The sequence below is a fragment of the Rhopalosiphum maidis genome, chromosome 3, assembly GCF_003676215.2.
Source record: "Rhopalosiphum maidis isolate BTI-1 chromosome 3, ASM367621v3, whole genome shotgun sequence".
Taxonomy (NCBI): Eukaryota; Metazoa; Arthropoda; class Insecta; order Hemiptera; family Aphididae; genus Rhopalosiphum; species Rhopalosiphum maidis.
This window is the reverse complement of record NC_040879.1, coordinates 71,072,711-71,098,311: the sequence shown is the minus strand read 5'-3', so window position 1 is coordinate 71,098,311 and position 25,601 is coordinate 71,072,711. Positions and strand designations below refer to the sequence as shown.

Below are 25,601 nucleotides of genomic sequence, written 5' to 3'. Positions count from 1 at the left end.
TATGATATACACCACTGTTTATCCATAGGTACATGATATGATGGAATATAATTAATAAATTTTTTATGAAACTTGTCAGTGGCTTAGTTAAATGTAGCTAACGAATAAGAACATCAAATACAAACTATTAATTTTACAGAAGTAATGTTAAATAGATCCACTTTGATCTCATTTAAAATAAAAAGGGGTTTTGTATTTTTGTAAACTTCTATTTAAATTCTAGATGTTTTCTATCTATATTAGTAATTTGTTAATAACAATAAATACCTATGTTGTATTATAACTATATAGTTTATGTCTATATGAATTATTTGATGTTTATTGTTTAATTTATTTGTTGTTAACTTCAATTTCTATAAGATAATATTAAGCAAGCTAAGTAATTATAAATAGGCAAAATAGCTATGTTTAATTTAATAATGTTAAAAAATATTTAAAAAATATTCTTATATTGATTAAATTTATTATATTATTATGATTTGTAAATTTTAATATAATTTTTTTAAATTTATAAACACAGTAGACAGTAGCCCATAGGTAATAGGTTCACTTAATTAATTTAAACTCAAATTAGATAATCCACATAAAAAAAAACCACTTTTGATTTTCAAATATATTCCTTAAAGGTGGGAACAGACTATTGTCACGTCACGTGAGCTCACGTGCTGTCATATGTTATCACGTCACGTTCAAAAAGTATGGGATATAGATTTATATAGTATTTTAATGTATCAGCGCCACACTAATGTCACGTCATGCGCGTCACGTCACATTTTCTAACTCACGCGTGATAGCACATTTTGATTTTCTAGCATCACACACATTTTTGACTCACGTGTCATCACGAATTTGGTGTATTAGAAAAATACATATATTAAAATTAATTTACCTAATTAAAAATGGATGAAGTTTTAATCGAAAAAGTTCGTGAACATCCGGTTTTATACAACCATGGTTCTTCCGATTATCGGGACCAACAAATTAGACAAAATGCGTGGGAAGAAATCGGAAAAGAGCTTAAAATAACAGGTAATTAAATTATTATTTCTACTATTATTTTAGATTCTGAAGAAAGAAAAAAATGTTTTGATTTTACGAAGATGATTTGTTTTATTTATCTGAGAACAACGGTAGGTACCATCAAAATATAGCAATCCATTTATTTTAGTATTAGATTATTTTTATTTAGGAAAAATCCACAGTCCACTCATTAAACGCGATAACCAAATAACTTAAATAGATATCTCGTAGCTTATATAATTACCTATTATTTTTAGGCCCGTTGACCGTATTTACTTCGAGCATAACAATATAATAATATTTCTTATTTAGTACAATACAATTTATTCTGAACTCTTTATTTTATTTAAATCTTAAAATTAATAAACATGTGAAAATATATATGTACATTATACAATTCATAAAAAAATATAAGTAGTGACAATTAAACTAAATATGGGTTCTTCCTCGAAAATCTGGATGATATGGACATGTTTTTTCTGAGTATGTCAAGAATGACAAAACAATTACCAAAATTTGAACAAGCTCAAATTAAACTTGCATTAAGTAACTCAGTATTATCTGCCGAAATAAGATGTAATCAAGAACCAAGGTCTTCAGCTATTTATCCCAGTTATCCTACACAACACCTATATGTTTCAACTCATTCCCCAGCACCTAGTATGAGTAGCTTGCAGACAATGCCATCAGCTTCAAGTCAATCCTCAGCGCCTAGTACGAGTAGCTTACATACAATGACATCGCCTATAGACTCACCCAAAAATTATTCTTTAACTACAGAACAACATTATCAAGGATCAGTGGACCAACATATTGCAGTACAAGACCAGACTCCTACCAGACCAACATTACTTCAAATGATGTCCATTCCGCAATACCAATATCAGTGAAGTAAAATTTGTTTAATTAATAATCTAAAATCCTTAACATTTTTATTTGTAATAATTTAAAATTAATTTGTTTAGATTATAAAACTAATAATAATTAATTTAATATTAATGGTAAAAATAATAAAATGATTTGAATCTCGTAAAATATTTATATTTTATTACTTACCTCAAACAAACCGCTAATCTTTCTTCGGTACTTATAGGTTTTCGAAATTGAGTGCTCTGTTTTTGTATGTCTTTTTTAATAAGATTGTGTACATAATCAAATTCATCTTTTGTCATTCGGAAATACATGTGAAATCGTCTTGGATCATTTCGTAATTCATGAACTAGACGATGGAATTCTCCTAATTTTAACCTTTTTTTATTAATTTCATGTACCCAGCATGATCTGGTGGATTTTTTATTTTGTTTGTTCAAAATTGCAAAAACAGCTGCAGTTTCCAATTCCTCTTCCCATTCTGAACTACTTGAAGTCAAACTTTCCATTATAAATTTGACTTAAGAAAAAAATTTGTGTTTAAATATACGTAAACAGTGACTACTGACTACTATGTAATAAATTGTGACATGAAAAAGTATGACAACATAATATGACTATATCATATATGATTATAGTTTATTTCTAAACGTGATATCACGAATTAAATGTGCCAACGTGATAGCACGTGAGCTCATGTGACGTGACAATAGTCTGTTCCCACCTTTATTGACATTTATGAGTACCTACATATATTTTAATCTATTATAGTGAATGTATCAGTCATCAGGCACTTCACCTGATTTCATAGGTTTTATATAAAATACTTAATCAATATAGTTATATATTTTATTTTAATTTATAATATTATTTTTGATACAAGATGGGATTTATATAATGTAATAGGTATGCCAATATATATACATTGATACTAACAAGTAACAACTAATAAGAATGTTTTAATAAAAATATGTAGGTGCCTTACTTTAGTTTGTTATTTGAATATCTGTTGACTTAATTACATAAAAACATTTTGTAAACTAATGAGTAATTATAAATTACCTATCTTTTAGAAAAAAAAATACAAAAAAAAGTATAATCATAATTTTAATTTAGGTACAATAATTCAAATTCAAATTAAAAATTGCAATATATCATTGTGCATTTATTATTTAACTATTTTATGAATATTATTATACTAAATACTAATATATATTATTACCTACTTATTTTTTTTTAGATTATATTTTTTTATTTGAAAAATGAAATCGAAATTTTGTATATTGTGGCTTTTTATGTGGTTGTGTTCACCAACCAACAGTATGAAAAAAATTCTTATTGGTTTAGGAGAACCAAATGAGCCAGAATCATTAAAAGCAATGAACGCTGAAGACGAATGGTTTACACAGAAATTAGATCATTTCAATCATACTGATAATAGAACGTGGAAACAGGTGAGTAGGTATACTATGAAAGTATAAATCTAATATGAAATAATCATCAGAATAATTCAAAATCTAATATAAAGGTAATTTTGATAAATTATGTATAGAGATATCAAGTGAATTTGAACTATTATAAAGATGACGGACCAGTGTTTTTGATGATTGGAGGAGAAGGAGAAATTTCAGCTAAATGGATGCGCAGCGGATCCTGGATTGATTATGCTAAAGAATTTAATGCCTTATGTTTTCAATTGGAACATCGGTATTATGGTGAAAGTCACCCTACTGAGTAAGAATTATAATAAAATATAAATCAATTAATTTAAATGGTAATATTTTTATACCTATGGGTTATAACTTATAAATTATAATATCTACAATGAATATTGTACGACATATAATATACATAGTATATACCTACAGATTGTAGGTATAGATAATAGGTATAGTCGTATATTATTGCAACAAATTTAAATTTATTGTTATTTGTTTGGGCGAATGTCTCAGTTTTTTGCCTGTTATCAACTTTTGAACAAGCAGTAAAAATAATATGTTAAAATCTTTAATTTTGAAGATGGTTACGGTTTCAAAATGTTTTTTCATAATTGATTTTTTGAGACTATCCAGATTGATTAGTTTTCCTAGCAAACACTACTCTCGAAATTGAAAATCAAAGCATTTTTCTGCTTTAAAATGCAAAATCTCTACATATGACAATAAAAACACAATATAAAAACCAATATATTTATTATTTCGTTCAGAAAATTCAGTATATTTTTACAAAAGTGTAAAATTTTTCTTAATAAAATTGAAAATATCATACCTAAGCTATTATTTCCACTGCTTAATTTTATTTTAATAGTAGTTTTCTGTAAATTTTAATTTGTATTTATTTATTTTTCTATTAATTTATGATTATTACTATTATATTTTCATGTATAAATGTATATTTTTCAGAGATATAAGTACTAGTAATTTAGTGTACTTGAACAGCGAACAAGCTTTAGCTGATTTGGCAGAATTTATTATTAATATCAAAATTAAATACAAAATATCGTCTACAGCTAAATGGGTAGCATTTGGAGGATCTTACCCTGGGTCTTTAGCTGCATGGTTAAGAATGAAATATCCACATCTCATACACATAGCAGTTTCTTCCAGTGGGCCTTTGTTGGCAAAAATTGATTTTAAAGGTATGTATATTAAAAATGGATTGCCATTTTCCAATAAAATAAAGTGATTTTTAAATAATAATCATTAAACAATTAGACTTAATACTATGTATACAACAGTTGATATAAAACTAACAGTCTAGTCTACAAACAGTACAAATACAGGAGTATCTATTAGATTCTAATATTTAGATAAATCAGTGATGTAGCTAGGTGGTTGAGGGGTTTTTTCTTGAAATTTTAGGAAAATTTGTGTTCAGTGTTCTTACCTAACCTACGTGAGGCATAACAATGTTTTACAATTGTAATTTATATGAATGTTACTACAAAAGTTTTGAATATTATATGGATACCAACTGACAATTATCAACAGCATCATTATATTAAATGACAAACGATATGATTATGATTTATGAATCATAGTTAAGACTAGGTACTCTGTACAGTGTATACCCTGGCATCAACAATTGCTCTCACTCCACCCAGTCCACCATTGTGCTTTTTTATGTATAGTTTTCACTATTTAATATTTTAGGCAAACGCACATAATAATAGTATGATAGTAAGTATGTGATAATAGTAGTATGATATTACAATTCCTAACATTAGTAACACATACGTGATTTTCTTGAGAGGGGCCTGTAATAGTATAATAATATAAGTATAAATATAAACCGTAAAATGTTGGTTTAAATTATTTTTATAATGGGAGAAATTCTGGAGGGGGATGATCCACTTTTTATCAGATACCTACTCAACACATAGCTAAAACTTGGATGAGAAATGTTATTGACGATAGACGCATAAATGGCTTATATACCTATGAATCTATGATATATGTTCTATGTTCATAAACATTATGTTAAGCCTTGTAATTCTATACCGAATGAAAAAAATTATTAACGAGTTTGAATTGCTATTATCTCATAAAATTGAACTGTTAATTTGTCATTTAATATAACCTTCTGTTGTCTCTGTCTTACAAACATACAAGGTACATAATGTATTTTTAAATATTATATTTTAAATACTCGTAACTCGCTTAAAAATTAAAACACTGTAAAAACGAGAATACAGATGTCAGATAATTTTTACCTTTAAGTTTGATAAAAAGTAATTTTATTCAAATATTTAAGCTAAACACACAAAATTGGTTTTATTGAACTAAAATTTTCCATATTGTACATTTATAAAACGTAAACGTCGTAAACGATACATACGGGTGTGACGTCATCTTAAAAGTTTTTTTAGTTATTATATAAATTTACTATTTATAAAAATATATTGTTTTTTTTTTTTAGGTTTATATTACTACCTATATTTACATTATGTTATAAATTATAGTATACTTATGCCGGGCTTCAAAGAATATTGATTAATTTAATAGTTCATTGAAATGAACTTTTAAATCATGATTGAGGGACAATTAGCTCACTATATTAAATCGAAAAGTATTTATAAATTATTTATTCAACCCGGCATTAATCTTTTAAGTTGTTAACAAGGCCATTTATTATTATTACAATTTAATACAATAAAGGGGCATATGTACTTAAAGTACCTATAGTTAAGTACTTAAATAATAAACGAGCCAAGTGAATTAAAAATTATTTTTGTTGTTTTCTGTTGGTTCATTAATATATAAATACATATTTTTTAATAAAATAATAAATAAAAAAATTATAATATTTAAAAAATATAATTAAATATATATAGACAATATAAAATTGACGCCTTTTTGAAAAATTTCTGTAAACACCTTTGCTCTTATACAAGAGTAAATTATTGCCCCTACTAAAAAAAATTCTGATTACGTCTCTTGAGTTAAATTTTTGTATAATAATATTGACTATCAATTAAATACACATTTAATGCTTATATAAGTAGATACAATTTACAGTTGACTATATATGGTTATAATTTTTAACTATTTAGGCCTTAGAGAGCTATATTAGGATATTAAGTTTAATTATTAATACATAAATAAACAATTTCAGGTAAAAAAAAAAAATTAAAATCGTAATAAATACAATATATACTTACGTATAATTAACATTTGTTAGTACGTTAAATATAGAATGGATTAGATCATTCAATAATTTTACTTTCTTCGTATCATATAGAGACATAGAGTATTAAAGTAATAATACCATTACACAACTTAGCATAATTGTATGTATATTTTATTTTTTATAGAATATTTTATGGTAGTTGAAAATGCATTAGCAACATATAAGCCAGAATGTGTGTCACAAATAAAAGAAGCAAATCAAATGATCAATTATTTGCTTAAAACCGATCACGGAGCAAAAATAATTGAAAAAAAATTCAAGTAATATAAGTGAACCGCAATAATATGACTTGTCTTACTTTCCATGTATAAATAATAAATATTTTCGAAACGTTTTAGATTGTGTGATCCTTTAGATAGAAAAAACGATAAAGATGTATCATATTTGTTTGAAATTTTAGCTGATAATTTCGCAGAAATTGTACAATACAATAAAGACAACAGACATTATTCGAATCCTGATCGATCCTCGGTAACAATAGAAACTTTGTGTGATATAATGGTTAACAAATCAATACCAACTCCAGTAAGTTAATACTTAATATATTATATGCACTATTCGTATGTACATCATTGGATTCTGAACAGACTACAGAACGATGAATGCAATGATTTTACAATAATGTATGTATATTAAAAGTGTTTTGATACGTAAACATTAATATGCAACTCATTACAAGAAAATATATGCTTGTAATCATTTCGTGCAAACGAACTAAAACGGAATACCACGATAAACGTAAAATGCTAACTGTGAATCTCAGACTCTACGTCTTGATTGTCATCTTCAATAAAAGTTGTATTTCCTTGAGGTTCGGAGAGTATTTCGGGCGTCATTCATTTGGGCAAATAACCCAAAATTTACCTAAGTAGAGCATACATCATTTGGGCGAGAAATAAACCGATCACTTAGGCGAATTAATTTATAAATTATTCAGGAATATATACAGGGAATAATAGGGAAGTAATGTACTTACCTATACAATAATTTTCATATTCGTATTTACTACAATGTATTCAACTCAATATAATTATTATACCGTTTCGATTAATTGGTGATAAGTATGTCACCAAGTATTGTAACTTTATACAAATTAATTCTATCAACACAAAAAAATACTAAAGAAAAACAAGACTATACATTAAAATCATGGGAAGAATATCAAACCGGAAAATTAACAATAATCGATTATAATAAAAAAATGGGCATGAGATACCATGCTAATTATTAATTATTATAATTAGTTAGGATTTTTAATAATATATTATTATGATAATTTGTATAAGAATATGATCCATTTTATTAAACAAATGGATATATGAGATACCATGCTAATAAAAAAAAATTTAGTTAAGATAATAACAATATAATACATTTTTAACCATACCCGTTAGAGTTAATTGAGAGTCCTAAGTCTCTAAAAATGGGAAGGAAAACGTATTAGTTTATAAAAATATATTTATAACTCGCCCAAACGAAGTATTAAATAAATTAGGGTCCCGTGTAAATTTCGCCAAAATGATATGTATTAATTCGCCCAAACGATATGTTATTTTGGGTCATTCGCCCAAATGAAAACCGCCCAGTATTTCAGCTTCTTTTATCAAACCTTATAAGGCGGTTAGGTCTCACACAATCACCCGCGAATTTCGTTATCTAATAAAAATTTAATATATTTTTTTATAGTGGTTGCCATTGGTTACAATCTACAGATTATATTAATATTATAATTTTAGAAATACACATTTTTTTTTTTTTTTTTTTAATGTAATTTATTATAATCCACATCCCACCTAATCCATAAAAGGTTTAGATGTTAAACATAAAAAAATTCAATACAATTACTAATTGTGCGACATGTTAGGATTTAATGTCATTATATTTATAGTCAAAATAATAATCATCTTCTTAAATTTACTAAAATAATATATTGTGTCCTAGATAAATTAATTATATTTTATAGAAAAAGTAATTTTAACGGTATTGTACATTTTAACTAAACCCTGAAAAATTACGTATATGAAATCATAAAAACTTCATTATATCTACAATCTGAGATGAGTTTTGGTTTATTTAATAAAAATTAAAAAATAAACTTTTATTGCTAATTTATTACATTATCTATTATAATGTAAATGCCCTGGTTTATAGCAATTTTGTAATAATATAATATTGTATTGTTTTAGTTAGATAGGTACGCAGCAGTTAATAGTAAACTATTATCTTTACATAAAGCAGAATGCCAAGATAACATTTATTCCCAATTGATTGATTTTTATAGAAATACATCTTGGAGCAGTAGTGCAGCAAGAGGTGGTTAGTATTGAGTATTTAAGTATATTGAATTCAATTATGAAAGTTATATACCTATACTAAATATAGCTTGGGAATTATTATTACGAATGATACATAATATTTTATTGTAAAACGTGGTTAATAGTATACAATATTAACTTTTAATTTGTAAATTTGCTCTTTATGTTTTCGTGATTAAAAATTGTATTACAGGTCGACAATGGACATATCAAACTTGTACAGAGTTTGGATTTTATCAGACATCCAGTCAAGATAATCATGTGTTTGGTCATAACTTTCCAATAGACTTTTTTATTAATTTGTGTATAGACATTTTTGGAAAATCGTAAGTTGATGAACATATAAAAATATGAATATCTATTATGATTAAGTATAGGCATAGAGAAGTAGGTACATAAGAGATATGTTCATTTTATGACAATCATTTATAATATGTGCACTGACATAGTGACATATTCATCTACAGTAGAAATTTTATTATACATTATTTATAATGTAGTAGAATATATAAAATATATTGTATAATACTAGAAACTATTCGAACACATCATATTAAAGATAATATTTTCCGTTTAGATATAACGCGGAACTATTATCGGATGCTGTCGGAAGAACTAATACGATGTTTGGTGATTTGAACATAATAGAAAGCCGGGTACTATTCATACATGGTTCTATTGATCCGTGGCATGCATTAGGTATTACGCACGTAAGAACAAAAAACAACGTGGCAATTTTTATTAATGGTAACTATTAACTAATATTATTTAAAATAATTATATTATTATAATTTTTATTTGATTTATTTATAACGTATACACGTAGGTAACTAAAAATAAAACTATTTAGTAATACCAACAATTTATTGATTGTGATTTACGTGCTTTTATTTCTTAGGGACAGCTCATTGCGCAAATATGTATCCTCCGGCATCGTCAGATCTTCCGGAATTAACGCAAGCTCGTACTACTATCAGAGCATATTTGAAAGAATGGTTGGCAGAAAATGATTTTGTTGAGTCAGCTCAATATACATAGTATGCGATACGTTTATTAAATTTTAATACTTATTTGTGGTTGTAATTAATTATTATTATAAACATATTATAAAATATGTTCGTACGTTCAATTTTTTCATAGTCATACCTATTTGCAAATTACCTGTTTCGTGTATAATAGTGATACATAATAATGCACTTAATCATAGCAAAAAATATAAAAATAATATTCACAATGGCGATACACCAATAAACGCTCATAATTAGGACCCGGATTTATATGCTACAAAAGTCTATAAAATATGCAGTTTCATATCATAAATATGCAAAATCATTTTTTTAGAAATTAACAAACTATAAGGTTTTGAGTAAAAAATGTACACAATCTAAATATATTATCTATAAAAATTTGCTAAAATTTATTTAAAAAAACACAATACACAATGTAAACACTTACATTGTGTAAGTATATAAAAATATTATAAATTAATTAAGTAAAGTATTATATAAAATTATTATTTTGAGACGAGTACCAGCATGACGTAATAAATATCGATTTTAAGTTTTCGAATTGAAAGCATCTATGATTATCTCAGAGCATATTTTTGTAATTGGAAAAACTTTTTTCCACATCACAAGACACAATTGGTGCATATTTAAAACTAGATAGATCTTCAACTGACAGTTCCTCGTTGTCGTTACATTCCGTTACCTAGCCGTTGATTATACTATTGATTTTTTTCAATGTTGAATATTCACGATTTTTTGTCAAAACATTTTTAAGTTTAGCTCTAGCGAAGTCTATCCCTGGCCCTCTTTTATGATGGATTACTTACGATCGACAGTAGATATTTTACGTCTTTACAGACGTAAAATCTATGAATTATAGAATATGCAACATTTACTATAAAGAAATATGCAGTAATATGCATTTTCGTTCAAATATGCAAAAATATACAAAATAAAAACTAACTATAGAATCTACACATTACGAAACGTCGACATTTATAATCAAAATTATTCTAGGTGAATTATAGAAGAATATGCATTTGCATATAAATCCGGGCCCTACTCATAGGTAATCTACGTGATGTCTATTTAATAAGTCAAATTAATGATGTATAAGTTTGTCACATCCACTTGGGGAGATGGTTCATTTCATTTAAATAATATTATCAACTTCATAAAATGGAAACCACTTTTTTACACTTCGTGAAATATAGAAAAATTTACGTATAACTTTTCATAAAATCGATATTACAAAATTGAACTTGCACAATGTTTTCTATCCATTTTACAAAATAAAAATTTTTTAATGTTATCAAAAAATTGTGCGTGTTGTTATCATCTTACAAACACATAACATTTTAAATTTACATACAGAAGAACCAATTTTATGTTGTTAGTTTAAAATATTAGAGTCATATTGATTTAAAAGTTATAATTATGTGACTATGTAAGAATATTATCCATGGCACCCAACTGGCTTTTATTGATATTTTAATTTTAAAGCGAGTTAAATAGCTCATAAATGTAATACGTTTATTTGAAAAATATGTACACCTGCTATATATATTTTAAATAATAAAATCGTGAATCGTGCATTTATGCTACCTATATATTATATTAGTATATTACACTAAGAAGAAGATTATGTTCGCTGTCGGATGTGATAATTAAATAATGCCAGTGGATTTACCTTAATTGTCTTAAATTCCGTTAAAATATGTAGCTACTCATATTTTTAACACGATCATTCGAACGGTCAATATAAAATACTACACGTCTAAAATGATATAATTCTACTGACTATTTTATTATATGTAACCAATAGTAATTCTTTGCAGACAAAACAATATTTGTTTTTCGCAAGCCAATTAATTCTTGTGGTCTTGTGAAGCCCCTATTTAAAATGAAAATTTTTAAAAAAATGTCTTTTAGGTGCTTACATATTTCAGAACCATGAATGCGATGTACTTTGTTGTAGATCGTTTACATGCACATATTGGTTTGGATTAATTTAGATAATTATACACACCTATACACGAAAGTTCACGCGTAAACCACGTGGAATGTTTATAATCTTTAAAAAAAATTAAATTTTCTGTATAATTTCACGATATAATTATGCATGTAGCATCATTCTTAATGAACACTAAACGTCTAAACAGTTTTTATATAGTCATTTTGTCATTTCAATGTGCATTTTCCGTAAGTTGAGATAGTTTGAAAAATACATGTATTACTGTAAAGTAGTACTTAAAATACTTGAATTAACTATTACACGTACTTTTAGATAGAAAAAAAATGAATTAGAGTAATTCATTATTTTTATAATTATGTCTAACAACCATTTATTTAAAATTAAATGAGTTGAGAAAATGTCACTAGTATCGAAGACTTTTTTAATATGACTAGTATAGTTAATGTAACTATGATAGTTCTGTAGATTTAGAAGACATTTCACCTACGACAATAACACCAAGTCGATAAAAATGTATTTAATGTTATTAATTTGGAACATTGGAACATAATATATAGTTACTAAAGTTGCTTATTTAAGTTATTTTTCTGATAGCTTAGATAGCTGGTTAGAACTTAGAATCTATCAAAATATTTCAAACTTACTCTTAAGCTGAGATACTGGGTAATCTGAAAATAAAGTTTCTACTAATATCAGCTATAACAGCGTTACTTATATTTTAACTGAACATAATTCTAATGATATAAAATACTTACCATTAAGTTACCAAAATATGTTAGAACTCTGATACAAAATCCTATAAAACACAATTAATTTCTATGTAAGCCGGAGATCAAAGGGAATTATATTATTAATTTAGGTTTTGACATGGGTTATAATTAAAATGAAATTAATATAAAAATAATTTATTGAAAAGCGTTTATTCGTTCAATGTTTTTGTATGTAGTTTAAACCTCAACGCACGATCATGTCTATTATATTGGTTCCTTTTTACGTCCTCTGCGTATATTTTATAAATTATAATTTATATTGTACGCATAGTTGTACACTTGTGCGTGATTTTTTATCTCAAGAAAATCCAATAAAATGTATACAGTTATATGAGATACTTCTTAAATAATATTTATATTTATATAAAATAACTAATAAATTATATTTTATTAGTTTACACTTAATACTTTAATAACTGAAACTATAGAAAGTTTTAAAAATAAAAGCAAAAAAATGTAAATACTTCGAAAATAAGATTGATTACTGTGACCATAAAAACACAACAGCAGATAAAAATGTGGGCCAGGGAAAATGAAAACAATTTCCTAATAAACATATTTATAACATAAATAATTAAGAGGAAATTGACATATTTTCCCCTTCATTCTTTAATAAATAGGACACTTCTTGATTTTAATCCAAGTTAAATATTTATTAAAATTGATTGCAACGGCTTATAATGCAAAACATTCCAACTTTTAAATTCCAATTGAGTTTATACTGCAGTGTTATGAGACAGAACGTTATATGAGCGGAATATTTAATGCTATGCAAGTATCAAACACTCGAAATACTGTAAAAACGATTTCGACTCGCTCGTTTTTACTCTCTCGAACCAAAATCTACTAGTAGTGTATTATTATTATTTATTATACATTAATTTTTAATATAACATTACAATAATTATAATATGATGAAAATGATTAATTACGAGACTTTGAATAACAAGTTATTGTTGATATTAATATTTATAAATATATTAAATACTTTATTAACTTAATTATTAACTAGAAAACGATAAAAAATAAGATTATTAAATTTTAATCTTATATATTTCTTGGAATGTATTATATATTACATATTTGAAATATTTATATAACATTTTATCACGTACAGTATTACTTAATAAATATTTTAAATGCAAATTTCAATATTTTACTTTGTATAGATAGAAACTTAGATGGCGCTTGAAATATCGTAAGTAACACTTAACTACGCTTAGGATATTTAGATGCCACTTAGGCTAGTAAAACTGTAGTTTATAATGCTAGCATACTGTAGGTATTTTAATTTTAAATTTGTACTGACGTAATTCAGCTTTAATAATTATTAATTTATTAATATTTTAATTGTTCTTGTAGAAGCATTCAAAGTGGTAATGTACCTATACAGTTTGTCAGTAAGTAATAGGTATACGCATCAAATAAAACATTATTCATTTAACAGACATCAGTTATCTGCTAATATAAAATACAATTTGTCATAAAAGTGCACTCATTTAAAAACAATACACATTTTTCACTTTATTCATTAAATAGGTACCTATTTATGATTTTTGATGAGATCGTCAAAATGCCATAACAGTAACAAGTGCGTAATGTATAAAATAAAATAGTACATTTAGTGTATTTTCACAAAGCTAATTAAACATTTTACAACTACCATTTAACCTTGATACAATCCTTAAAAGCACAGGTATAAAAACAAAATATTCATAGTGAAATAGATGGACTTCGATTTGAAATTATTACAATAGGTATTTAAAAGTTTATAAAGTAAAATTCTGTATATCATTAAAAGTGAGTATATTTTGTTTGTATTATTTTATTTCGTCTTTTTATACGCATATATAGCCAGGGCTTTGTATCCGAATTAACTGGAATTCGTAACACCTCTATAATAACAGCAACTTCCAAATACCCTATGTATAGGTAAAAAAAATGTTTTCAAAACATCCAAATTATTTTTTATTTTAAAAATTTTATCGAATAAAATGTAATTTTGACATTTTGTATGTAGTTTTACTGTTAAGCGGTTAGTTCAAATTTTCAATCAGTTATTTAGTAATAATTATTATTATGAATAATATTTTACAGTCAATTTTTTTCATATATATTTCTCGTTATCGACACATTTCAAAACGTATGCATTATAGTTTGTATCTATTCAATAGTATCATCCATCAGTAATATTTTATGAAATAATATTCTAAGGAATATTCTGTAATCTAAAAAAATGTTTACCGATATATATAATTTTTAAATTAAATTTTCTCTGGAATGTTTTACACCCATATTAACTTAAATAATAACGGTTACGAATTTTGTAACATCCATCAAACGTTTGTTTATACATACTTTTCATTCCAGTGTTTGAACATCCGAGTAGGTTCGGTTAGATACATACAGAAATCCGAAAGCCAAGTACGTAAATGATTTAGATATACGCAAGCAACCATAAATATTATAGCAAATTGTTTGAACAGTTACTTAGGTTCTTAATTAATAGGTTCGTTTATATGATGGCGTTAAAATGTTTTAAATTCAGTATCCACGTGTAGGTATTAACTTTCTTTCCACTATAGTTTAAGTTATTTTATTTATCAGTATAAATACAAGTAGTTATTATCCGTGAATCTAAAACCGTTTAAACGTCATCATATAAACATATTAAATAACTACCTACTTGGCTACCTAAGACATAAGTTTGTACATACAAAAAATAGTAGATACAAGAACCAATAGAAATCTTAAAGTTTTATAAATAGGGAACAGATTTTAATTTAGTACAAAATTAAAAATATTTAAATACATATAATATTTGTTTATTACTTCATAAATATTTATTTATAATATTGGAATATTTAAATTGAAAATAAAATAGAATTCACTATAATCTATAAATAATAGGTACATAATACAAATTAAAATTTTTTATTTGAGTCTTCGCGAGGGAAACAGTTACAAACGACATAATTTGAGATTTTAAAATTTAAAATTACGGCGATTCGATCTTAGTATTACTTTACAACGACTAAATTACCTCTCCACATCAACAGAAGTGATAGGTGCATATTACATACACATTCATTATTTTGGATTGTATTCTTTTCTAAACTGTTTTTTGAGTTTTGTTTAATAGTATATCCCTTACCCATATTACAGCGTTAAATCCTAAGTTTTTTCCTAGTATGATTTGTAATTTAGAATTGATTAAAACTTCAATTTCTCCAGGAAATTCTACAATAATACAAATTACGTATATTTATTTGCAAAATATTTAAAATAAAATTAGCGTCAGCTTATTCAAAATTAAATGAAACGAACACATATGTCACAAACGTTCCGATGTTAAAAACTACATAAAAATATTTATTTAAAATAAAATCCGTTCCCTAGTTATATATAATTATGATTACAATTAATAGAGTTGTTATGGCTTTAGTCTAAATTAATTGGTTGTCAGCAAGCCCGTGTACAGGAGGGATTTAGAGGTTCAAGCCCCCCAGAAATTTTTAAAGTAGAAGCAAACTAACTATAAACTCTATAATATATATTTAATTCAGGTATCAAAATATTTAACCCTCCCCCCCCCCCGAAAATTGATCCGGAATATGTGCTTGGTTGTCAGTTAGTTCTATAAGCATTTTACAATATTTTGGTTATTTAAATTAATTAGAACCATTTTTCCACATATTTTTTTTTACTAAAATGCATATAATTGCATATTTAGAGGTTTCGAGAATTTTATTTGTAAAAATTATTACAAAATCATATGTATTTATATGCCGTAAATATGAATAATATACGACTACTGAGTCTGGCACATGGTTGAAAAACCAACAAAGTCCGCTTAATTATGGTCTATGATTGTGCCCTTGCGTGTGTTACTGTATGAATGTAAACTTATACTTCATAATTTGTAACTTTTATTATAAACGATTTCTATGAATGCTGAAAGCTTAAAGTGAATTAGTCTTAATTTTTATAATCTTACTAATCTACTTTTATACTTATTATAATTACTATAAAGTCTAAAATGAAAACTTTTACTAAATATAATAAGTGAAAATAAATTCATGTTCACCAAAATTTATTATATTTAATATAAATCAATTATTAATTATGTATTAACTATATTGTATCAAGTAGAAATATAGTATTTGAAAAATCTAGTGATTCCTGCCATTCCTGGCGGGTGCGGGGAAAAGCTTTCCGTGGGTTTGTGTTAAAAAAATTTCACTTAGAATGCAGCAATTGAATTGAGCTCCTCTGTTTTAATTTCTAAATTTGAACACTTAATATGACTGTAAAGAAGTGATGTTCTAAAATAAGTATAAATGACTCAATATATTAATTATTTTACAAAATATTGGAAATACATTACATAAAAATTTAAAAAATTACATAAGAATAATTTTTAAAAAAAGTTTGATATTTTTCAGATTAAGGATTTGTTTTTAAAAATGAATTTAATATTTTGTGCCGTTTGGTGTTGCCTTTGGTATGGTTCTTTGGCTAATGGAAGTAGTTCTATGAAATTTGGAGGCATTGGAGAACCAAATATACCAATATTAGTTAGAAGTTCGATTTTCGAAAATAAATGGTTTGAACAGAAACTCGATCATTTTAATCCTATTGATACTAGAACATGGAAACAGGTATTAATTAATTCAATTTATAATATAATACACTATAACGTGTTAAAATGAATCATTAATACGTAAAATCGACTATTAACTGTATGATTGGATTTTTTTTTAGAGGTATCAAATGAATTTGAAATATTATAAATACGGTGGTCCAGTGTTTTTGCATATAGGAGGAGAAGACGAGATTTCACATAATTGGATGAACGGTGGGGCTTGGATCGAATACGCTCAAAAATGTAATGCCTTGTGTTTTCAACTAGAGCATCGGTATTATGGAAGAAGTCATCCCACTGAGTGAGTACTGTAATGAGGAATAAAATGATAATTAATTTAAATAGTTTTCTTTAAAATTGATATTGTATTTAAGACTCAATAATGAATGTGGTGTGAAGAACGTTTAGTAATATTTACAATTAAATAGTCGAATATTATATAGAATGAAATATAATTCCAAAAATAAAACTAAATATAATAAGTCAAAATAATAATATTGTGCCTACCTGACTGATAATACAATTCGTGATTTAAACGGCTCAATGTTTTAACAAACTTTATTTCAAAACATGGAATATTCTACAATCTGATTGTATGCTATGTGCATATATTGTATTTATTAAACGAATAATAAAATACTTTTTTATAAATTATAATTATTACCTCAATTCTTAAATATATATGATAAAATGGAATAAAGTCACTCTGTAGTCTATAGTCTTCCTGGGCTCCAGCGTAAGTTTTGAAATTTAAGAAGACCCGCATGGCCGCATGTGTTGTCTCTGTTTTACTAATGTATACATCATAGAAAATTTGCATTCAGCAGAACACATTTTGTGACGTTAGCTTTAATATTAGAGTAAATTTACCTACTGTCAAATTTAAAGCTAAAAATATTATTTTATTGATGTTATCGTTTTAAAGTTGTAATATTGTACATACCTATAACTCACTTCAAAATGATAATATCAATAAAATGATATGACATTTTCTAGGTAATATTCTTACTTTTAAATTTGATAATAGGTAAATTTACTGTAATATTAATAATATAAATATTATGCTAACATCACAAAATATGTTCTGCTGAACGCAAATTTGGTATGATGTACATTAGTAAGACAGAGACAACACATTCGGGTATAATGTCTTCTTAAAACACAGCATATTAGGCACTTTTTAGGCATTTTTTGAATAATAATTTGTGTATAGTAAATTATAGTTTATTTAAATTTGGAATGTTCAAGAATTTACGGTTAATATTTTTTTGAATAACAACAATGTAACAAACATTGTTTGCCATTATTATATATTTATATGCTTGAAACATCGGCTATACTATACACGGAGAATTTATTAAGGTGCTTAGTATTATAATGATTTAAGCTGGACATAGTAGCGACATCGGAATTTATTTTTCTCGACAGGTATTTGGGATTTATAAATTAACTTCAGATGAAGTATTTATAGCGTACACTATATATATACATCAATTAAATTCCAATACAAATTTCGAAACTACGTACCTATATATACTGTCCTACTATAATACGAGTATGTATAATCCGTAAAATTCTCACATTTTTGGAGTCGTTACAAGTCTTAACTTGGTGGCCTTATTTGATGTAGTTATTTGTGAGTAGGAATTGTAATATAAACTACGAATATTAAAATTAATTTTAAAGTATTATGTTATATCTATTAACCCGTAATAATTATGAAATAAAATATTCATGCATAATTTATATCTAGTTGAATAAAAAATTGAATAATTTAATGGAACAATCACGGTCACTATAAAAGCCCATAATAATATAGGTGTTTAATAAGTATCATCTTTCGGACATTATACATTGATTTGCTTAATTTTCACAACTGATTCATTAAATGTTTAGTATTTGGATGATTTTTTGTATTATTCAACGTTAGTATAGTCAATTATATCATGAAAATTAAAATTTTTAAGCACCCAACCCGTATCTCAGAATTAATGTAAAAAAATAACATAATAATTTTTATTCAATGTTCATTGATTTTTTTTTATGATAATTGTATGTTTCAGTAATTTAAATACTACAAATTTACTGTACCTGAATATTGAACAAGCATTAGCTGATGTAGCAGAATTTATAAATACCATAACAAACGAAAATGAAAATTTGCTGTTTAATGCTAAATGGGTAGTATTTGGAGGATCTTATGCAGGAAATTTAGCTGCTTGGGCAAGAATGAAATATCCACATCTCATACACGCGGCAGTTTCGTCAAGTAGCACTTTAGGTGCCGCAATAGATTATAACGGTAGGTATTTATATAACGCATTGTTTGATAATGTATTTAGCCTTTCACAACATCGTAAAATATATAATATATAATTGGTATCCTAATGATACATATATAGTTTTAAAATAGTAGTACGTACTAAAATAAATTGATTGTTTAGTTCTTTCATTTTCATATAGAATATTATACGACTGCCCAAACCGCATTATCAGATTATAATCCAAAATGTGCTTCACATATAAAAGAAGCAACTGGAATGATTAACGATTACTTTAAAACCAACGACGGAGCCAAGTATATTGATAAAAAATTCAAGTAATTTAAAATTACATATTAATTTATTTTAAAATAGTTTATACGACAATAGTAAAATATAATAAATTTCAATAAATTGTGATTATATCATTTTAGAACGTGTGAACATGTAGACATAACGAATAAAAAAGATTTAGCACAATTTTTTGATAACTTAGCTATACCCGTCGCACTAATTATGCAATACAATAAAGATAATAGATATTACGAAAATGTTGAGCGATCGACTGTATCAATAAGAACAATGTGTGGTATAATGTTAGACAAGTCGCTTGGAAACGCAGTAAGTATTTTATCAATACCTCTGAGGAATGGCGCTTATAGGAATTTTAGAAGCACAAGAATAGAAAACAAAAGTATACCCTCCCCATTTGCATACATAACCATTTTATTTTATAAATAGATTGTCTCGATGTGTTTCACAATAATATTTAAAAAATATTTATTCAAAGATATAATTTTAAGTTAAATATTAAATTATATTTTTGCTCATCAGAATTACATTCCCAATGGTTTGAACAATATGTGCATGGGTGCCCATTAGGGGGGGGGGGCGGCGAGACAGGACACTTGCCTCCTTGGAAAAAAATATTATGAAATTGTAGCTCAATAAATATTACCACAATTATTACCTTATTGCCGAGGCAAATTATTTGTTATTATTATTTAAAATTTTATTAAATATTATAAAATAACATTAAATCTCTATTATCTTAAATTCAAATTTTTTTTTTTGACCTCCCCTCCCTAAAATGTTACCTATGGACGCCCATGAATATGTCTACTTTAACCATAAAATTCAAAAAGTAAAGTTAATTATAGTTAATCAAATTTATTAATATAATAAATATTATAATGTATATTATTTCCATAAAAATGCATAAAACGTTTCCTATGATGATAGGTCACGTGAACTAGTATTATTAAGTTTCCATGCGTATTATTGTATTAAGCATATTAACGTACAAGAATTTATTTATGATATTTTTATATTTTTAATATTATTAAGGATTTAGAAATGTATATAGCTATTCAATTTTAAGCTATACCTATTAACAATTTATACTAGCATACATCGTGTATGGTTAGATATGTGTATAGTATCTGAATGATTGTTATTATTCGATAAATTAGGAATCAATAAAATAACAATCAATAACAAAGTACAATTTTTTCAGCTTGAAAGATATTCATATTTACAAAGGGTATTAAGAACCGTTTCTAATAGAAATTGTACAGTGACTAAATATCAATCAATACTTAAAGCTTTTAAGGAAACGTCTTGGAAAAAACAATATGTAAAATCTGGAGGTTAGTATGTACCATCATATATTAATAAATTAATAATTACAAATATTAATTAATAATGAATATTAATCGATTATTAACGGATCTTGTCGATCTTGGTGATTTTGACGACTGTAAGTCAGTGGTCAATAATAACACTCAGGTAATGGATAGTTCTAAAAAGTATGTTGGGTGACGTAACTAAAGTAATGCATTATACTGTAATTGAATGATTTCATTAAAATTCCTTATAACTAGGGCTAGGATTTATATATATTTATGAAACCAAAATATGTATTTACGTTATCAAAATATGTACATAAATATGTGCTAAAAAATCAAAATATGTATTTTACTAATATAATTTATCTATTAATATTTAATTATTTAATATATCCATATGAGTTTCTAATGAAACAAATTATATTTTAAATGGTAAAATTATTTAAAAAAACGTGATGATAGACACAAAAAAAACACACACACACATCATTGTAAAATAAATGCATTCATCACTCCGTTCAGAATCTAAAAAGTGTTACAAATTATAAAATAGAAATAAAAAATAAAATTTTAATTATCTTGATTACAATTTATGATAACATCCATTTTGAAATTTTGAAATTCAAAAGATCTTCGATTTGGTCGTAAAATTGCCTTATACTGACTAAATGATCTTTCGGCTTCCACTGATGTTATTGGATTGTATTGCATTTTGACTATGTCTGAAGGAGTAAATTATATCTACCGTAGATTAAGTTCAATAGTTGGTATTATTTTGTTACTATGTCGTACTTTTGGAAATTTGGGAAGTTGTTTGTATTGAAAAATACAATCGTACATAATTAATAATTATTAAAAAAAACCGTAAATGAACAAATTGTCAAAATATGTAGGAAAAAATGGAATTTTTGAAAAATATGTAAAAACATGTAAAATAAAATATAGTTAATTTCATTAGAAATCTCTTGAAACAAATTTATCACTCACTTAAATTAATTTATCAAGTCACAGTAAAAAAATGTATTTACATATAAATCCGAGCCCTACTTATAACGACCATAACTTTAAAATTTATGAAAATTACTTATTATAAGTAGGTAACATTATCGTTTCGTTTTATTCAAGTATTGCGGATTGAAAAAAATCTAAGTAATTTATTAGAATAAAAATAATATTATTCAATAAATTCGAGTTAAATTGAACGGAATGTTTTCTATGAATAGTCTAAGTGGAGTATGGTGTTATACGTACAAAATATTAAATGTTGATACTCATTTATATTAATATAATAACATAGCTAACAATTAATAAATGTTATGTATCAAATATTTATAAATTTTTTTTTTTTTTTACATATTTTTAGAATTTACTTTTTAACTATTTGTTATGCTTCGGCAATTCGTTAAATAACGAATATTATGGAATTAGAAGAATATCCATGAACTACTTGTACTAATGTTTTGTAACTTGAAAATAACGTAGTAATTTTATATTTAAAAAATATTGTATATATATTTTATAATAATTGAAGAACTGAAAAATATCAAAGCCAATTACTATGGGAGAAATATTCAACTAAACAATAAAAAGCAATAATAAACACACCAATCTATTCACAATAGTACCTATACTTACTGTAGATATATCGTATATCCCAGAAAAAAATATATTTTTCAATATAGTAAAACAATAATTATAGTATAACAATCTAAATTACTAAACTAGAGCTGGCCAACTATTGTAAATTTATTATTTTTTTATAACCAACCTCATTTATATATTAGAATTTTAATAATAAAGTATTTACCATATAATTATTAGTAGGTAACTATACTTATTTAAAAAAATAAATCATCGAATATGTAGTATTGTAACTTTTTTGTACCTAAAATAGTAAAATGTTGAAGATAATTACAAAAAATTGCCACATTAGTATTTTTGATTTTGGAATATTTTTTTTATTCCTGATGCATTATTTTTATCCAAAGAATACCTTTTATTGTTAAGGTACTTCTTTAAATGGATAGCTATTTCATCTGAATTTATATAATATAATATAAAATAATTATTTTATTTCAGATCGACAGTGGCTTTACCAAACCTGTACAGAATTAGGTCATTTTGTAACATCCAATAAAGTTGATAACTTATTTGGTAATACCATTCCATTAGACTATTTTACTGAAAAGTGCAGAGATGTTTTTGGAAAATCGTAAGTTCATACAACAATTTCTCGAAAATTATATTTTTTATTTATGTTATAAGTAGTGTATTTAAATGAGTTCTTTAGAAGGAGGGGGGAATTTGAGTGTTCTTGAGTCTCTCAGATTCATAATAATAAGCACTCGTAGTTCACCGACAATTTATTTTTTATAAATTTAATCATTTTAAAATTTATAAGCATTTATATATATATAAACACCATCAAATTGGAAACTTACACACTAATATTTTTCTTAAAAATTAAAAAATTGTAATAATCAGTATATAAGTGCAAATAATATTTCTATACTTAGGTAAAAGGCTCATAATAGGTTATTTCACTCTAATATAAAAATTAATAACACAAAATCGGAGCAGTTTGTGGCCTTGGAGCCACATTTTTTAAAGAGCCTCTAGAAAAGTTTTATAAAATCGATATTATTTTTATTACAAACTTAATAAAAATAAAACCAGTTACTTTAATTTATTAGTTTGTATCTATCATATATATTATATTACATTAAGTTGTATATTTAAAAACATTTTTTCTTGCTTTTAGGAAAGCTAACTTTTTTGATCAAATTCAATAGATTCAAAAATATCTTTTCTAATGATAACATTATTAGAGATTTTGATTTTTTTTCTGGTGTTGAAGTAATACTGTAATTATTTTTATACGGGCCAGTTTAGAAAACGTCCTTTTATCTATGAACTGATCTACATAATTTTTTAGCACATAAAAAGCAATACTTGTAAAATATAATTAAACAATATACACCAGTATAATGTATATAACCATAATATGACTGTAAATAATTTTTTTAAACATTAGTTTAACTATAACTTTTAAAAATTATTACTTTTACTTGTTTTTTTTTAGTATTTAATTTTACCTATTAGTTCAAAAATAATATTTATAGACATAAAAGATTATTTTGATGAAATATCTTATTTTTTAGAATTTTAGTCGCATATAAATCCGGTTTCTAGTTATAATTTATAATTTCTCGTACCATCAATTATCACAGGTCTTAATAATATTATACACAAATACTTAAGTCAAAGTTTGATAATTAGATTATGTAGAAGACACAAATTCAATTATGTAATTTTTAATTTGTAAAAGTTATTTTATCAATTAGGCAAAATATAAGATTATGTTCTTTTTCTTTTCGTGCCCTATTTCTCGTTGGCCCGGAGATTCATAGCTTCTCTGCTCCCTTCATCCGAGCTTGTAAAGGAGGCGCTTGAATATGCCAACAGCACAATATTTTTTTTCTCTGACCCACATACAACATAAAAAATTACATTCTTTTAACTAGACTCCCTCATAAATTCGGTATACTGATTCGGTAGGTGTATAATATTTAAGAATTTTGTAACAATGATGTTTTTACAAGATCAAATATTTATTAATTGTTACGTCTTACGTGATACGTGCACTGAAGAGGACTGAAAGCAATTTTAAGTATTTCTAAAATTTTAGAAAAATCTGCAACCTGCTAAACTCTTTTGACCTGCATAATATGCCTAAGCATTTTGGAATAGTATTTAATATGTAAACACAATAAGAAATATAGTCATTTACAGCGATTGGCAATTTTATTTTTGGTGGTTGACATACAATACAATAATATAATAGATATTGTTTGTTTTTGCCACTTATTCTCATTGCAGTTTATGGTTGCTGATGTCAGTTTATAGATGTTTGAATTCTATCCTGATAACGGATGATGGTTTTATTTGAAATCTTTGGAATGAACATGAATATAATTCCGTATGAATAATTTAATAAATATTATAATGATATTATATTTTATTCGTTTAGATATAACTTAAATGCATTGTATAAGGCAGTCAAAAACGAAGAAACGATGTTCAATTATTTAAAGAAAAAAAACAAGCAGGGTTATTTATTTACACGGATCTATCGATCCGTGGAATAAATTAGGTCTTACTCAACCACAAGCACAAAATTCCGTTTCAATTTTTACTGAAGGTAGTTGATCTTAAAACTTTTATTAATCTTAACTCTATTTTAAAAATTAAATGTGTTAATTTAATATGAAAACAAATTATATATTTTTAGGAGTATCTCATTGTGCAGATTTATATCCTTCTGCTTCATCGGACCCTCCTCAGTTAACTAAAGCTCGTAAAACAGTTTTATATTATTTACAAAAATGGCTGACGAAGACTGGAATTTGATTTTTACCACG

At 25.5% G+C, this 25,601-nt stretch overlaps 2 protein-coding genes and 1 pseudogene across 6 annotated transcripts in view; 2 read left to right on the top strand and 1 right to left on the bottom strand.

The window, feature by feature from the left end:
• The window catches only part of LOC113555716 (RNA-binding protein 34-like), an 18,106-nt gene extending 15,612 nt beyond the window's left edge, over positions 1-2,494 (bottom strand). The window contains exon 1 of the mRNA XM_026960233.2: positions 2,077-2,494. Coding sequence (XP_026816034.1) covers positions 2,077-2,399 — 323 coding nt within the window. The 5' untranslated portion in view covers positions 2,400-2,494. The remainder of the gene's footprint in view (positions 1-2,076) is intronic.
• The window catches only part of LOC113555717 (putative serine protease K12H4.7), a 13,330-nt gene extending 3,322 nt beyond the window's left edge, over positions 1-10,008 (top strand). Inside the window, exons 1-11 of one of the 5 annotated variants that reach the window (XM_026960237.1) lie at positions 821-1,029; positions 1,801-1,911; positions 3,131-3,344; positions 3,443-3,624; positions 4,293-4,528; positions 6,704-6,839; positions 6,918-7,104; positions 8,766-8,895; positions 9,088-9,220; positions 9,472-9,641; positions 9,793-10,008. In XM_026960237.1, the coding sequence (XP_026816038.1) occupies positions 3,153-3,344; positions 3,443-3,624; positions 4,293-4,528; positions 6,704-6,839; positions 6,918-7,104; positions 8,766-8,895; positions 9,088-9,220; positions 9,472-9,641; positions 9,793-9,932 (1,506 nt within the window). In that variant the 5' untranslated portion in view covers positions 821-1,029; positions 1,801-1,911; positions 3,131-3,152 and the 3' untranslated portion in view covers positions 9,933-10,008. Of the gene's footprint in view, positions 1-820; positions 1,030-1,432; positions 1,735-1,798; positions 1,912-2,677; positions 2,797-3,130; positions 3,345-3,442; positions 3,625-4,292; positions 4,529-6,703; positions 6,840-6,917; positions 7,105-8,765; positions 8,896-9,087; positions 9,221-9,471; positions 9,642-9,792 lie in introns of those variants that run through there. The other 4 variants (XM_026960235.1, XM_026960239.1, XM_026960236.1 and 1 more) reach the window with 4 other exon arrangements.
• On the top strand, positions 9,813-25,601 carry LOC113555719 (annotated as a pseudogene).